The sequence below is a fragment of the Sylvia atricapilla genome, chromosome 1 (genome assembly GCF_009819655.1).
Source record: "Sylvia atricapilla isolate bSylAtr1 chromosome 1, bSylAtr1.pri, whole genome shotgun sequence".
Taxonomy (NCBI): domain Eukaryota; kingdom Metazoa; phylum Chordata; class Aves; order Passeriformes; family Sylviidae; genus Sylvia; species Sylvia atricapilla.
In genome coordinates this window covers 64,764,729-64,780,846 of record NC_089140.1, presented here as the reverse complement: position 1 = coordinate 64,780,846, position 16,118 = coordinate 64,764,729, and the positions used below count along the sequence as shown (strand labels likewise).

The following is a 16,118-nucleotide window of genomic DNA, read 5'->3' as shown; positions in this document are numbered from 1 at the left end:
TTCATAGAAATTAAATCACTAATGTGCCACACAAATCACAAATATGTTCCTGAGTGCTTTGCAAGGAGGTTAATCATCTTCCAGCCTAGAATTCTGTCCTCCTTCAAAAATAATTAGGATAAATCTGCAGATAGAGAACATACAGAAATTAAAAACATTATTCATCTTGACCTGTTCTACTTCTTTGTAAGTGATTAGAATGTTTTCAGAATGAATGTATTTGCTGAAAACCAGAATTCTGCACTTCCCATATCCCAGAAAGATTCTGCTGATGAGGAGATGAGATCAAGGACAGTCAAAGAAGGCCAAACTAGGTTCATGACTGACTTGCTAGACGTGATAAGAAAGGTGTGCCTGCACCAGAGCCAGTGAAATGGAGAACAGGATTGTACATTAGGACTGTTTAGGATCTTGGCATGTCTCAGTGCAGTAATGGCATTTTTCCCTTCCTCACATTCCTCTGTGGGGAGATGAGTCGTGTTGCCTTGCCTTGGTGTATTTTTCTCTCTCCAGTGGAGGAGTTTATTAGATTGTGGATGAGGCTCAAAGAAAAGAAAGCAGTAGGGGTCTTTATTTAAACTGTAATGGGAAAGAAAGATGAATGCACTTGGTCACATATGACAACCACTGGCAGAATAAGCACATCATCTTGAATCTAATTCTAAATAATGCTGGGAATATGACTCAGCTGCTATGATTCAGTAGTGCACTAGGTAGAAAGAAACCTGCATTTTTCCCTTTTTTGGCCTTCTTCAATATAGTCCTTTTTCATCACCAAAAACTATGTCTTCCTGCACAATTTGAGGTACCAGATAAATAACACAGAAGATAAGCAGCAGGACAAATTACTGTCTTTTTCTTACAGAGGAACAATTTTTATTAATATTTTCAATCTTCACATGACAGAAAAATGGTCATTTTTTTAAGCAGTCTTCTGTAGCATTTGACATTTTTGTGAGTTTCATAAACTACAGGTGAACAGATACTTCCATTTACTAGAGATTGAAAACATTTTATTGATTGATAAATTGATATTCCAAATTGCATGCATTTAAAATTGCATTTGTGGTTATAATGCAATGGGGAATGTTGCAAATGTTAACTGAATTTTCAGTAACATGGGATCGAAAGAAGCCACTTCAAACATTTGTTGAAAGAATGCTTTCCTTTGACTACAAAACTATTCGATCAAGGATAGTTCCCTTTTTACCTGTCATGTACAGGCATGTTTGACCACAGTATAAATATATTATATATTCCCTGAAATATGTTCTTAGCACAGTAATTACTGAATAAATGAAATACTCTATTTTGGAAAAAATAGCACAGACATTCTACAGGATTTGCTACATAATCCTTGAAATTCTTCATGGAATTTAATTTTATGGCTACAATGCCCTTTTTTTCCCCCCCGAAATAGAGGACGTAGCACTTCTTTCTTTAACTGGAACTCTCAACTGAAAAACAACTTGGTGATAAAACCCTGCCTTTTCCAAAGTATCTGCCTCAGGTACCCATAACAAAACCAGCAGTGCAACACAAAGTTCAGCACTAGAGACCTATCCAAGAATCAGGGTAATTAAACCCCCAATAAAGGTGCATTTGCTGCAGCCAAACCAGTCTGGCCTCTCCAGTTGTTGCAAAGAACAGGACATTTACAATTATCCACAGAAATTCAGTGAGCAACTCTACACTTCAAACCTGTGGTTTCATCTGTCTGCTCATCTGGCCAGCCATGGAGGTTGTGCTCATGATAATTCAGAATCTTTCTTGTCAGCCTGTTTTTTAAGGCAGAATCAGGAAGGCGGAAAAAAAGTCTGATGTATTTGCATACATGTTTTTTTAAGTGTGGTTCAGTTGCCCTCTCTGAAATCCTGAACATGCTAATTTTAGGCAGCATTTGAATCAGTTTCAACCGCCTCTTTGGCTGCCCTTTCCCCAGGGCAGAGCAGCAGAGCTCACACTGGTATCAGCACCCCTTGTGCCAGGTCTGGGCTCCAGGGACAGCCCTGGCAGCAGCATGTCACCCACAAAGGACAGTGCGATGGGCTGTGGGTATTGAGCTGCACTTGCAGTGTCACAGTCTTTGGCCTTCCACCCCTCCTCCCTCTGGCATGCATTGCTGGCACAGTTGTGCTACATATCCTTCAGATGTTTTAAAAACCAATGTCTTCAAATGCCTACATTTTTGGGGTTCGGTTGTTAAAAATGTTGTGTCTCTTAGAGAGTTATCTGTCTACTCCCATCGCTTTCCTCAGCTGGAAGGCAACATGAGAAGCAGTAGAGAAAGGTGCTGAAAATCTGATAAGAAATAATTATGACCTCAGAAAAAAAAACTTCTTCCTCAAGACAGTGTAAAATTGGCCCATTTCCTGACCTGTAGAATGTCTGTCTATCTGTCTGTCTCCACCTAATTCATTATCTGAACATTTGGAATACTGATTATTCTTATGGTAATAGAAATGTCTGCGCCTTTGCTTAAAATAACTAAGCTGTATGTCTTCCACCAGAATTCCACGTTGAATTAGACAATTTACCCAGAAATTTAAGAAAGAAGAAAGCCACCAACTTTATTTATGAAGGAATTTGCTGGTTCCAGTATTTTATAGTTTCTTGGGTTTTTTTTAAAGGCTGAATAGTCACAGTTGTTTGAATTTACAGGTTTTTAGATTCATATGAGAAGCCAGCTATGACCAACAGCAGTACAGATAAAATGGATGCAAACTGAACCAAGAATGCAAACTCATGCACAATCCTGAGCAGAGGCAGACACACACACACAGAGTCTGTTTTTTCAGTAATCTGAGAAGCTGAAATTTTGTTGTGATGTGATGTCTCAAGGAAAAAAAGAAAGATGCTCTCTAGCTGAGACTGTATGTGATCAGAGCTTTTAACATAGCATTCTTTGTATTCAGACTTGTCATCATTTGGGTATTAGTAAATACTTTCTGGCCTGGGTTTTTGTATTCAAAACTATTTTCTCACCCATTTATCTTTCATCTTCTGTTCTGTGGAATGTTCTTGTCACCAAAATACAGGGTTACAATGTAAGGAATGTTAATATCTGAATTAAATTGTCAGAGGAGGTGAACTGTTTAGTGTGACAGACTGCAACTGGGGATATCCTCTTTGGCTCTGCTCACACAACATTTTGCTATCCAGTCTTAGAAACAACAATAATTTGTGTTCAAATTAGAACAGTTAAAAACTTTAAGCTTGTAATAAGCTAATGTATGAAGGGTGTAGTATTTCTGAGTAAACTTGCACAAGAAAATTCCTTAATAATGAAATCAGTAGATGGGCAGAACATTTAAGGCGTTTCTGTGCAGAAATTCTATCCCAAAATACATTACCAGTAAAAAGACCTAATTGTAAGTTTCAGATATGTATTTATTGATATCTGCACACACACATTAAAAAAATACTTTCATTTTCTGCAGTATTATTACCACAATTCTAAGTTAATTAGCTATACGTTACTTACAGTAGATTTTAAGTGAGTTTCAATGGCACTTCATTAGCTTAATCATGACTCAGTCTGTGTTTTCACTGAATCTGCATTTAAGAAGTGAAAATAAATGAAAATTCTTGCAATAATATCCTCCTTTCACAAAGAGAGTGGAAGGCTGGTTCTGTGTAGTTTGGAATAATATTATTTTTTTTTTAATATCAGTATTTGTTCCTCAACTAGATGTACATTAGGCATGCTAAAGCACTATACCCACAGCCTGACATTAGACTACCCCAAGTGCTAGGTTTGATTTACAATATATGAGTTACTTAAGAAGGTTTAGGTGTAAATAATCTCTTTAAGCAGAAGTTGCTCTTACTTTTTGGTGTCGTTTCACTTCATTGCTTTCTATGGTCTTAGGAATGAAAGTTCAAAGTCCACAGGTTTTTTTCTCATTTCTGAGGAGCCCTGGTGATCACCAGTCTGAATTTAACCCAGTAGATGTCACTGTGAGTCCTGTTAGGTGATGAGCACTGGACAGTAGCTGAAGCAAGACTTTAATCAGATAACTGAAGCCTATGAACAGGCTTAGAATGACAGGAGGACAGCACGGTTGGGTACAGATGCTGGCATTGTTTAACAGAATCTTGTTTACCCCTCTTTAAATTTGTGTGAATGGTTGTGGAATGATCTATTCCAAGTCTAATACAACGGGTGAAAGGCAAGTCTAAGTCGTAATTGTTTAGAAGAATGGAGTGAATTGATGACATACAGACCTACTTTTGATTTATGATCATAAAATGACATGCTGAAAAGTACTTTTGCCTTTCTTGTCATAGTCTGCATTTTTTCATGAGTTTGGTGGAGAATATATAGAATATAGAATGGATGCTTTATTTTTAAATGCTTTTATGTAAATGCCAATCCATAACTGAAGATACTTCAAGACCTTGAGACAATAAACACTGCTTTGTATTAATCAGGTGCTAAAAGCCAGTAAATGTAATAAATTTAGATTTAAATGCCAATAGATAGTGAGTAGATACTTAGTATCTATGGCTTTAATCTGCCTAAGTAGAACCAATGGCAGTCATATATTTATCTACACAACTGCACATTTCCTTAGGAATCTGTAAAACTGAGCAGTCCAGACTTGTATTTTCAAACCATTCTTGTCTTCCTGCCACTGAAAGAATGAAAACGAACATTTTGCTCTTTATGTGACAATCTACTTAAATATGATTAAGCTATAACTAAATGTGACTAAGTTATTAGCTTTTGAACTTCATCACTGGATTTGGTCCAGAAATTGCTGAATCCATAGCAGGTCCTCAGTAAGTCAGGTCATGTGGCAATGATACTGCAATTAAAATTAAAAGCTGTAAGTTGAGGTTCTGAAGAACCTTTATTTTAGTACTTTGCTGTATGATGATAATTAGATGGCTGTTGTTAAAACCATGTACAGTAAGGATTCCTATAGGAAAAACTTCTAATAAAATGAAAAACTTTGAGGTACATAAGGAAATACATTTCAGTTACCTAATTCATAGCTGGAAATAGCAGTATGTGGACTTACCAGCCCCAGGCACTTCACAAATGGACATATTAGGATGCTGATGATTCCAGCTAATGCTATTGTGCTAAAGAACTTGGAGGGGGTTTTTTTCTCCTCTGGGGTAAAATGTCAGTATAACAGAGACTTGTCCAACAAGCTCAACACCAACACCACACAGTACAGAGCTGACCAGCTGAGGACTGACAGCAAAATAAATGAAGGAGTAAAGTATTTTTGCCTATGATTTGTATACACTTCAATACATGGGATAAAAAATTCAGTTTTCTTAAAAAGAATAGTACATGTAATTTGATTGGCCATGTGAACAAAATCCCCAATCAAAAGTTTTGTCCATATTTCTATTAAGCCTTTATTTCCAGCTCTTTCTAATTTCTGCAGAGTTCAGGTCTGTAAAATTCACTTACTCCTGTGAAGTCCAGGAAGAAGAAAGAGTCTTTCTAAGGATTTAAAAGAAAAGATTCAGCAGTTGACAGAGGATGAAAGGCATCACCTACTCTTCCAAAAAGACTCTTTGTAAAAAATCGAGGCTGTCTTGAACAGTTTGTCCGTTAAAATGGTGAGAGTTGAGTTACAAATTTGAAAGAGAAGTAGCTTTCATAAGCCTTCACTTAGTAGTGTGAAACATTTTTCCTGTTTTCTTTTTTAAAAAAGAAACTCTGTACTTTTGTGCCAAAAGGCAGTTCTGCGTATGTTTAGGAGCCTTTAAATTTATGATATGTCCTTCATTCAAAAATACTTTACACCATTTTACAACCTCATACAAAGTTAAACACAGAATTTTGTTCCCTCTGGAAATTGAGTCAGCTCTAGTTATAAGTATGGGTTTTTATATAGATATAGATATAGATATAAATATATGGATATATAGAGATATCAGCTACATAAACATATGGTTATAATTGTGCATAGTTCAAGATAGGAAGCGAAGAATTAATTTCTCCCCAATTAAAACTGCCTTTAGTTTAGGAACTTTAATAGGCAATGTACAGTTTCCAGAATGGATTGGTGCCAATAACACTTAGTTAAAAGGACACTGCTTGGAAGAAAACCTTCCACCACAAGGAGAGGTCACAGCCTCAGCCCAATGCCTCCTTCAAAGCAGACCCATAACCCTGCCTAGGTCTTCTGTTACTTAAAACTCCAGCATCAGGTCCTCTTGTAACTCTACAGCAATGCTCAGTGGGATCACTGATTGGAAAAGCCTGGGCACCTTTTGTTTCAGCAAACATGTATGCATGCAGGTATAAAAGCCAGTGCAAAGCAAAAAATTCTTTTCTGCATTGCCAGAACAAGCAAGTCAGGAATCTTATTTTTTCTCATCCGATATTGCAAAGTGGTGTGGGAGTAAGGGAACCACATTCATTGCTGTCACTTCGCCTACACTGCAGGCTGTGGCTCCAGGTAACCATACTCAAATAGAAGTTGGCAAATGCACAAAGGGTGGAGGTACACAGGGAAACAATAGAGGGAAATGGTATCTCATAGAGTTTTGCATGTAAGGAATCTATGTTCCACACACAGTTTCCCTTTCTCTTTCTATGGCTTTGTTGTAGAATGCTGGGATGTATGCAGAAAATTCCTACGTAAGAAGCATTTGCTGGTAAATCCAGTAGCACTTTTAAATGTTGATTTGAAAGAAGATAGTTTCATCTAAATCACTGTTTGCACATAGGTTTTCCTTGCTTACAAATGCGTCAAGTCAGTCTAATCACTTCAGGTGTTTCCTCCTGACAGTAGAAACAGTCATTCATTATTGACATCAGCTTTCATAGAAAATGTGATTCATGTGGAGAGAGGGAGAAAAAAAGGACAAGAATCAGTAGAATTTCATAGAGAATATTTATGTGACATTGGTAAAGAGACTGAATTTAAGAGGAAATACAGAGTAAATTCCAAGACTTTGCAATGCCCCCTGCATTATTTAAAGAATTGCAGGAAACCTGCAGGTCACCCTTTAGATGTGACGCATGGAGAAGTCTTCAATATCTGTTACAGAGGCATTGAGGGAATCACACTATTCTGAGTTGAAGTGACCCACAGGAATCTTTGAAGCCCAACTCTTGGCCCTGCACATCAGCATCCCCAAGAGTCAAACCAATTGTCCGAGAGCAGTGCCCAAAACCTTTTTGAACTCTGTCAGGCTTGGTGCTGTGGCCACTTCCCTGGGGAGCCTGTTCCAGTGCCAACCATCCTCTGGGTGAAGAACATTTTCGTAGTATCCAACCTAACCCTCCCCTGACACAACTTCAGGCCATTCCCTTGGGTCCTGTCACAAGTCACCACAGGAAAAAAATAAGCATCTACCCCTCTTCCCCTTCACAAGGAAGACTGCAATGAGGTCTCTCCTCAGTCTCCTCCAGGCTGAACAGACCAAGTGACCTCAGTCTCTCCTTGTACAGCTTCCCCGCAAGGCCCTTCACCATCTTTGTTACCCTCCTTTGATGCTTTCTAGCAGTTTAACATCTTTTTTTTTATTGTGGCACCCAAACCTGCCCCTAGGACTGGAGGAGAGGCTGCCCCAGTGCAGGGCAGAGCAGGACAATCCCTTCCCTCACCCACCTGGCCACCCTGGGCCTGATGTCCCCAGAACAGGGTTGGCCCTCCTGGCTGCCAGGGCACTGCTGGCTCTGTTCAACTTGCCACAGACAAGGACCCCCAGGTCCCTTTCCATGAGGCTCCTTTCCAACCTCTCATTCCCCAGTCTGTCTCTGCATCCAGGGCTGTCCCATCCCAGATGCAGAATCCGGTGCTTTCCCTTGCTGAATTTCATGAATTTGGGGATTGCCCATCTGTAATTTGTCAAAGTCTCTCTGCCTTTGAGGGAGTCAACAACTCCTCCCAGTTTTGTATCATCTGTATCATTTGCCCAGTGTCCCTTCCAGTCCTGCATCTCAGTAATTTAAGAAGATGTTGAAGAGCACAGGGCTGAGGATGGGGCCCTGTGGAACTCCCCGGTGACAGATCCCCAGTCTGACGTCACCCATTGTACTGTAACCCTTTGCACTGTAACCCTTTGTGCCTGACCCATGAGCCGTTTGTTCACCCATCACATGATGTGTTGTTTGTCCAGGAGGATCCTGTGAGAGAGAGTATCAAAAGGTTTACTGAAATCCAGACAGGTCACATCAGCTGGCTTCCCTTGGTCAACTGCTTTGGTTAACTTGTCATACAAGGAACTCAGGTTTGATAGTCAGGACTCCTCTCATGAAGCCATGCTGGCTGTGGCCGGTGACTGCATTGTCATCCAGATGTTTTTCAGTACCTCCCGGAATAATCCTCTCCATACCCTTACCAGGTACAGAAATGAGACCGACTGGTCTGTAGTTTCTGGGGTCCTCTTTCATGCCCTTCTTGAAAAGTGGAACAACATTAGCCAGCTTCCAGTCAGCTAGGACCTCTCAGATTCCCAAGACCGCTCAAGAATCATCAAGAGATACCTTGAGATGACATCAACAGCTATTCTCCGATGAATTCCATCAGACCCCATAGACTTTAGGCATCCAGCTGGAGCAGCAGTTCCCACACAGCTTCAGAGTCAAGTGGGAACTTATCATTCTCACGGCCATGGTCCTCCAGCTCAGGGCGCTGGGACCCTCATAGCTTCTCATTGGTATTGAAGGGAGAGGTAGTAGTTTCCATTTAGAAATCAAACATATGTAGATGTTCTATCATTTTAGCTATGTTTGCTTTGCAAGTTACTGAAAAAACACTGTTTATGTGAAGAATAGAAATGACAGAATTATAGAGAAAAAAATCCCAAATCATTTAGTCAGTCTGCATGTTATTGTTAATATCTTTAACAATCATACTTGCCATAATTTTGGAATGGAAGTTAATGAATTAATTTTTCCACTAAAGTGTATTTTCTATTTTGAACAGCTTTGTCTGTGGATGAGAATTATAAGTTAAGACTATTTAAAATTCTGATAAATATTTTTGTTAGGATCATTCCAATGACCTGGAGGCTTTGGGGTATTTTTAATAACGTGTCTGACATGTTCACGACTGCTGTAGTAAGTGTAGGAAATACAGTTTCTGTATTTAGCTAATGTACAAATTATTGTGTAGGCAAAGAGGGGGAAAGTCATTACAGAGGGATTTTTTCAAAGAAGCTATTAGTTCCTAATTGCATTGCTCATTTGAAACCATAAAGGCTCATGATGGTGGGTAACTTACTGAAAGGTAGCTCAATTAAACCATTTGTTTTATCTTGAATTCAGAATGTGTGTTTTGGTTTTGGTAACTTAGCAGCCTAAAGTATAGGCAGTATATTCAAATTCTTTTAAGGCTCTTGTTTTTTTTTCAGAATTGTTCATTTGATGGTGAGTTGCTGTGTAGATTTCACTAGAACAGCATCTCTCAGATTTTATCTAACCAAACATTTTTGGTTTTACAGAGCCAAATGAATTTTATGCTGATGTGTTTTTTTGGACAGCTCAAGAGACAGACCTTTAATCAAATAAAAAATATTAATGTATTCAAAGCATTTTGTCTTTATAAAATATGATCCCAGACAGTCTGGCTTGGAATCAGACAGAGCAGATGGGATTTTCTGTCACTTTACTAAAGACAACTCTTTCTTTCCAAGTTAGATACAAAAGAAGGTGAAAAGCTGCAGTAGAACTGTATTTTGTAGAGAAATTTACCTCTAGACAGAGGCTTTAAGACTTGAAGTCAGGAGGGCTTCTTTATGCAAAGAAAGATTCATAGGTAAGTTTTGATATGACTAATGTTTTGTTGGCTCCTAGGACATCCTGGATAATTTTTTAATAAACCTTTCAAAACATTAGTGGAGTGAAGAAATCTGGTAAGGTCTAATTTTGGTCTCTTTTGCCTGTTAACGAGACAGATTCTTGACTAACAGCCTCCAGTCTTTCTGTTTGCATCCTTCAAAAACCTTTGCAGCCATGATTCATATTAGGTACACGGACACCCACTTATGACTCAGAACCAGCTAGAGAATATCCCACTGCTAAGGTTGACAGACCAGCCCCACATGTCAGCACTGGGAACCTAATGAACCAGGAATCTGCTCACTGCTCCCTGAGCAGAAGAGTGAAGGGTGACTGAGCAAATGGTTACAAATGGCATGAAGAAAAATCGCCAAATCCAAAAGGTTAAAAACAACATAGAAGCAGAAGATGAAGAATTATGTAGCTGTATGTTTAAATATGTAAGCTGGAAAATAAAAACAAAAATTTAATTCTTCCCTATTGCTTTGGTGCAGTGAGGTGTGAGTGGAAAATACATGTGTCATGTGGTTTTTTGGTGTTTTTAGTTGATCTCTTCTGCTTCCTTCCCAGTCAGTCCAGGGTCTTCATTGTCTTAATTTCTACTTCCACTTTTGCAGGTGAGAAGCAAAGATTTGGCTATGACCGGTCAGGATATGACGTGGAGGAGTCTGATGGTGGCGATGAAGATGAAAATGACAATGAGGACGATGATGAAGACAGCCAGGCTGAGTCAGTGCTGTCCACAACACCCTCGGTGACGGCCAGCCCCCAGCACCACCCCTCTCGCCATGGCCTGCAGGATGCCACCAGCACCGACGATGACATCAGGCTTCCTGATTGCTTCACTGGGGCTCACACGGACTCCATGGATGGTCTCCCCAAAGCGCTGCTGACCAAGATGACTGTCCTTAGCACAGTGCAGACAGTCAGCAGGACCTCCAGGTCACCAGCAGAGTCCACTCATCAGGAAGCACATGAGGACAAAGCCCAGGAGAGAGGAGTGGGTCCCTGCAGTGCTGATGCGGCACTGGCAGACATTGCTCCTGCATCTCCAGGTCGCCAGATGTCTGTGGATTACCCTGATCCAGATACAGCCTTGGGCCACTCCTTAATATCAACTGCAGCTCTTACAAAGGTAGGAGTGTCTAAAACCAGGGAGAGAATGGAATTTTAAATCCTCCTGCCAAAAATATATTTTTGGAGATTTTTCGAAGATCAAAATGCTTTCCTTTCCATTCATTCTTAGAATTCTTGATGATGAGTCTTTCAGGAGAGTTAAAATTAATCCAAGCACAAATATGTAGGACTCTAGACACAAGGCTGTTGTAAGAGCATTGCTCTTCAAATTCTTTAATTTGATTGTATTAATCCTGAAAGGTTTAATTGTAATATGGTCATTTCAGCTGATGCTTGGAGCTGGTAGATTGTATTACAAATCAGAAGGAAATACGTGGAATGAACTTATGGTGGTTATGAAGTTTTCAGGGGAAGGTGATAGAATTCAGCCATCATTTCACTCTGAAATATGATGATACAATCACTGATAATTCCAAAAGGAAATTAATCTAGTCCCAAATTTTTTTGCCTTATCACTGAAAAAAAAAATGGTGCAATTGTTTATCCTCCAAACATGCTTAATAGTAGAATTAGAAAGAGCACCAGATGTTCAAGGAAACTAGGAGATTACCCTTGCACAGTAACAGTAGGAGAGATTAACACAGGACCAAGACCAAGTTCCCAGTGCTCTCAGCTTTTCTCCAAGCTGAAAGAAGATGGATCAGAAAAGGATGGATTTTGCCCATGCACATATTAGACATGCAGCTTTTCAAAGAAGTGTGCAGGAAGATGAGGTCAGTTTGAATGCAGGTCTGTGGGACCATTCAGTAATTTTGGCAACTTCTTTTTTTTAAACTATGCCCGTGAAATCACAGAGGGAAGTGGCAGGTGCTGAGCCTTTTTTAATTTAGCAATGGCTTTAATGTACAGTGATGGGGACACTGCAAGTCACTTACCAGACTGACCCTAAATACACCTTTTGGAAGTTCTGAATTCATGTTATAGACCATGAAGGTATTTGAGCTTTTCAGAGTAATGCTCAGAAAAATGAGATGCAAAGTAGTTTAATTAAAGGGGTAATCAAAGCACTGCCTTCTCCATGATGAATGCAGTATTTAGAAATGTTACATAGAACCATATAATCATTTAGGTTGGAAAAAAATTTTGATATCATCAAGTCCAAGCCTAAACCTAACTGTGCAGTTATTGGAAAAAAAGTAGCAAAAAATTTTCAAAAACATAAAGTAAAAATTTCATCTCTTTTAAGTCCTTAGTGGCTTGGTTTTTTTCTTTGAAAATGTACACTACTGGATTTATTTTTTTACACAGTTTAACATAGCAAACTGTTGACATCAAGAAGCAGTAAAATTTATTGCTGCATTGTATTGTTTGACACAAGTTCATCCCTGCTTGTAGAAACTGTGAGTACATGTGGCAAATGTAAATTGGAGCGAGTTTGTAGTGTGACAGAATACATTAAAGTGATCTTTGATCACTATATATGCCTGCCATAAAATGGGTAAGGTATCGGAGTTTAGGTTTCATTGTTGCCAATGGATACCAGAAGGACATTTAACTGAGTTTACTCCCTCATTAAATAGAGCCACTGAAGCCTCAAGTAAATATTCATGCAATTAAAAATGTTGAACTGTGTTCATTTATATAGTTCTAATAATTATCTACATTAGTATATTATTAAAAAAAAGAAGACATGTAAGTAATACAAGGAAGTAATTCCTTTCCAGATTTTCTTCTCCTTTCCCAGACCAAAAGAAGCATCAGCCTTGTATCTCCAGTGGTTAATCTACAGTCTGTTCCTATTGTGAATGGCTGTGGATCCCCGTTCTTGCAATTGAGAAAAGGAGTCAACACAGCTCAGGAAGGCTGTTGTACGTTCCTTCTAAAGCATCCAGTTTATCAGGATCTCTTGTGAGGTGTCAGTTCTGAGAAAGATGCTGGATTCTTTCTCACACCCATCTTCTCATTTAGACAGGTCAGCACTGTGTAGCCAGTTAATCATATTCTCCCTTTGGTAATACATTTTCTACCAGCAGATTTCAAAAGCATTTCTGTCTGGTTTTGAGGTTTTTGCCTGCTCTAGAGAATTTTTGAGAGTTACTACTGTAAAAACTAAGTATGGTTGCACCAGTGTGTATGTGTGTGTGTGTGGTAATGTGCCTAAAACAAAAAGATAACCATGAGATTGCAATTGCACTTTCAGACTACTCATTTTAGGAGATTCTAGGAAAGGAGTTGCAAGCCTTACTGGTCAGTAACAGGTCATAGGAAAAGAAAAGGGAGGATAGAAATAGCATTATATATCCAGGTGTGTGCACCAAATAAAATACAGTGGGATGAGGGTCCCACATATCACTCCGGTGTCCACCCATCACCTCCACCTCTGCAGGAGCTGTAGTTGTCAGCCATCTCTTGTCATTGCATATCCCATCTGCCACATTAGAAGCACCTATGACAAATGTGCCTCTGCCTGCCAAAGGCTGTAATGCCTCCATGAGAGGAACCCGGTGCATCAAAAATGCCATCTTATGCTTATTTAACCTTCTTGCCTGGGGTGATTCCCACATGAAACAATTCTGCGAAGCCTACTCACCACTGAAAACACACTTGCAAAAGATACTCAGCAATGTTTTTGAGCACTACTGTTTGAGAGAAATTAAGCAAGAGTAATTAGGGGAAAAAATGCAATTAGTGGGTGAGGAAGGAGGTGAAAAAAGAAAGGAAGGAAATCAGTTCATTGTTTAAGCTGAGCGCTATATACTGTGAACCATTTTGTTGTTTTCTTTCTTAAAAGGGGGCATGGGAAGTACTCCCAACGCCCTTGTGTTTTCATGTCACTGAAGGACAGTGGTGATGCCACATTAACACACCTGTGTTGTTCTCTCCCAGAGCACGCCCTCCATCAGCTCGCCGTCCTCGCCGGCAGACCGCAGCATGCCGACAGCAACGCCGTCACCCCACACGGAAATCCCAGAGGAGAAGCCGGCTGCTGAGCCAAGAGCGGCCCAGACTCACCTCTTCAGCCACCTGCCTCTGCACTCGCAGAGGCAAGCCAAGGCTCCCTATGGCATGGTGCCAGTCGGGGGCATCCAGGTGGTCCCTGCTGGCCTGGCCACCTACTCCACCTTTGTTCCCATCCAGGCAGGGCCAGTGCAGCTCACTATCCCAGCTGTGAGCGTGATTCACAGAACTACCAGCGCCCTTGGCGAGGCAGGCAGCACGGCCACCGGCACCACCACTAATCCCGTGGGAGTCGCCGAGGTGAACAGCGTGGTGCCATGCATTCCCATCGGCCAGGTGAGCGTGCCGGGCATTCAGGGGCTCGGCACGCCCAACCTGCAGCCTCTGCCGCCGCTGGGCATGGAGACGGTGAACATCCTGGGCCTGGCAAACACCAACATCGCCCCGCAGATGCGCCCTCCGGGAATTACCCTCAACGCCGTGGGCCTCCAGGTGCTGACGGCCGGCGCGGCCCCGCAGGGCACCCCCAGCCCGCAGGGACACCTTCCTGGCCTGCAGATCCTGAACATCGCCCTGCCGACCCTCATCCCCTCCGTCAGCCCCGCCAGCGCCGAGGGGCACGGAGCCTCCGAGGCACCCACCGCAGGCTCCAAAGCCGGCGAGGTCCAGCTGGAGTCAGCTCCTGTCGGCTTCCCCACGGCTGAGGCCGGCCAGGCTGCCCAGGATGCTTCTCCTCAGGCGGTGGCTGGCGGCCAGCGGTACGGCGGGAAGAGCCATCCCGAGCCCACCCCGCTGACCAACCCCAGTGGTGCCGGAAAAGCTGATCCTGAAAAGACTGACCTCGCGAGCCCCAGCAAGCCAAAGCGTGACCTCCCTGCCCTCCAGGTGAAGAGGGCTGCCCCGGCAGAGCCCCGCTCCAAGGTGAATCCCAACACGTTAACCAAGTCCCCAGTCCACCGAACTGTCACCCCGGACAGACAGGTACCCAGGCCGGCCGCCCCGCCCCAGCGGCAAAACACGGTGCAGTTTAGTGATGGCAGCAGTGACGATGAGGATAGACTTGTAATAGCAACCTAGTTTTTGTTTTTCATTGTGTTTTTATTTTTAGGGTTTTTTGGGTTTTTTTTATAACACTTGCAGGTTTCTTTGCAAACCTTCCTTTCCTTAAAGCACATTTTTCTGACACAAACCCATTACTAATCTTCGTGCAATCATGAACTCTTGACCAATAATTGTTGTTTCTTGTCAGCTCCAGCCATTTTTGTACATGTTGTATAGACGATTGTGCCTTTTTGGAGTTTTATGTTTAGAAACCTGTACAGATTGTTGAATATATATATATAAAATATATATATATAAAATATGTATATTAAAACCAGGTAGTTGCTTGTGTTTAGTAAGTAAACATCCTATGTCAGATAAATAAAAGATTAAATTATATGTTGCACTGTTAAATGTAAATTTTTATGGCTGTGGGACAAAGTTTCTGTGTACAGATCTAGTATGTAAAACTCCATATTTATTGTATCCATATTAGTCTTGGAAAAGGGTCTGTCCATCTTTCTTGTGTAAGACGGTAGCTTTACACTTCAAAGAGAAATACAGTATCTGTGTTACAAAATATTACAGTAAAATTTTGTTTACTGACTTTACCATTGCTTATGTTGTGCCTTCTTGATGCAGCCCGGTAGCTAGAAAGGTGCTTAACTCGTTCCTTTCAGTGCCCTTCAGCTGGTTCAGCGTGAAAAGATCTGGTGGTGGTAAAATCCTCTGTGGTTTCACCTGCCATGGGAGAAAAAGTAACTCATCAGGCTTTACTTGGAGTAAAATCTTCCATTTCAAAACATCCAGCAATTGCAGAGTGGGGAGGGAGTCCCTCAGCTTTCCGTAGAGCGAGCATCCATCCACCTCGTGTTTTTTTCCTAACTAAAGTTTGAAGACTTGCCCAAGGGAAAATGGTAAAAGGGTTAAGATTAAATATTTTTTTATTTGTAATCTTGAACTATAAAACCACTTTTTACTGATATTAAAATGTTGTTACACAAGAAAGGAATAATTCTTTGTGTGTTAATTGCAAAATCCGCCATACAGTTGGTGAAAATGCCACTGCTGTAGCGAGGATTTGGCATTACTGATTACCATCAACCTCTTACGAGACTGCGTTTCAGGAGATCTTCATTTACAGGTAGACAAAGCTATTTTCTTCCTAAATACAACTTTGTCTTACTCATGCAGGGAAAGAAGGGACTAGAGGTTTACACATACAGTTAATGTGCTGTGTTAAAAACAAACCTGTCATACTGGGCATATAAAACACGGATAG

The 16,118-nt window shown here is 40.9% G+C and overlaps 1 protein-coding gene across 5 annotated transcripts in view; it reads left to right on the top strand.

Annotated features, from left to right (window-relative positions):
• HIVEP1 (HIVEP zinc finger 1) overlaps positions 1-15,447 on the top strand; it is a 120,888-nt gene extending 105,441 nt beyond the window's left edge. For all 5 annotated transcript variants that reach the window (XM_066324618.1, XM_066324635.1, XM_066324612.1 and 2 more), the window contains 2 exons: positions 10,378-10,895; positions 13,724-15,447. In XM_066324618.1, the coding sequence (XP_066180715.1) occupies positions 10,378-10,895; positions 13,724-14,872 (1,667 nt within the window). In that variant the 3' untranslated portion in view covers positions 14,873-15,447. The remainder of the gene's footprint in view (positions 1-10,377; positions 10,896-13,723) is intronic.
• Positions 15,448-16,118: the final 671 nt, after the last annotated feature.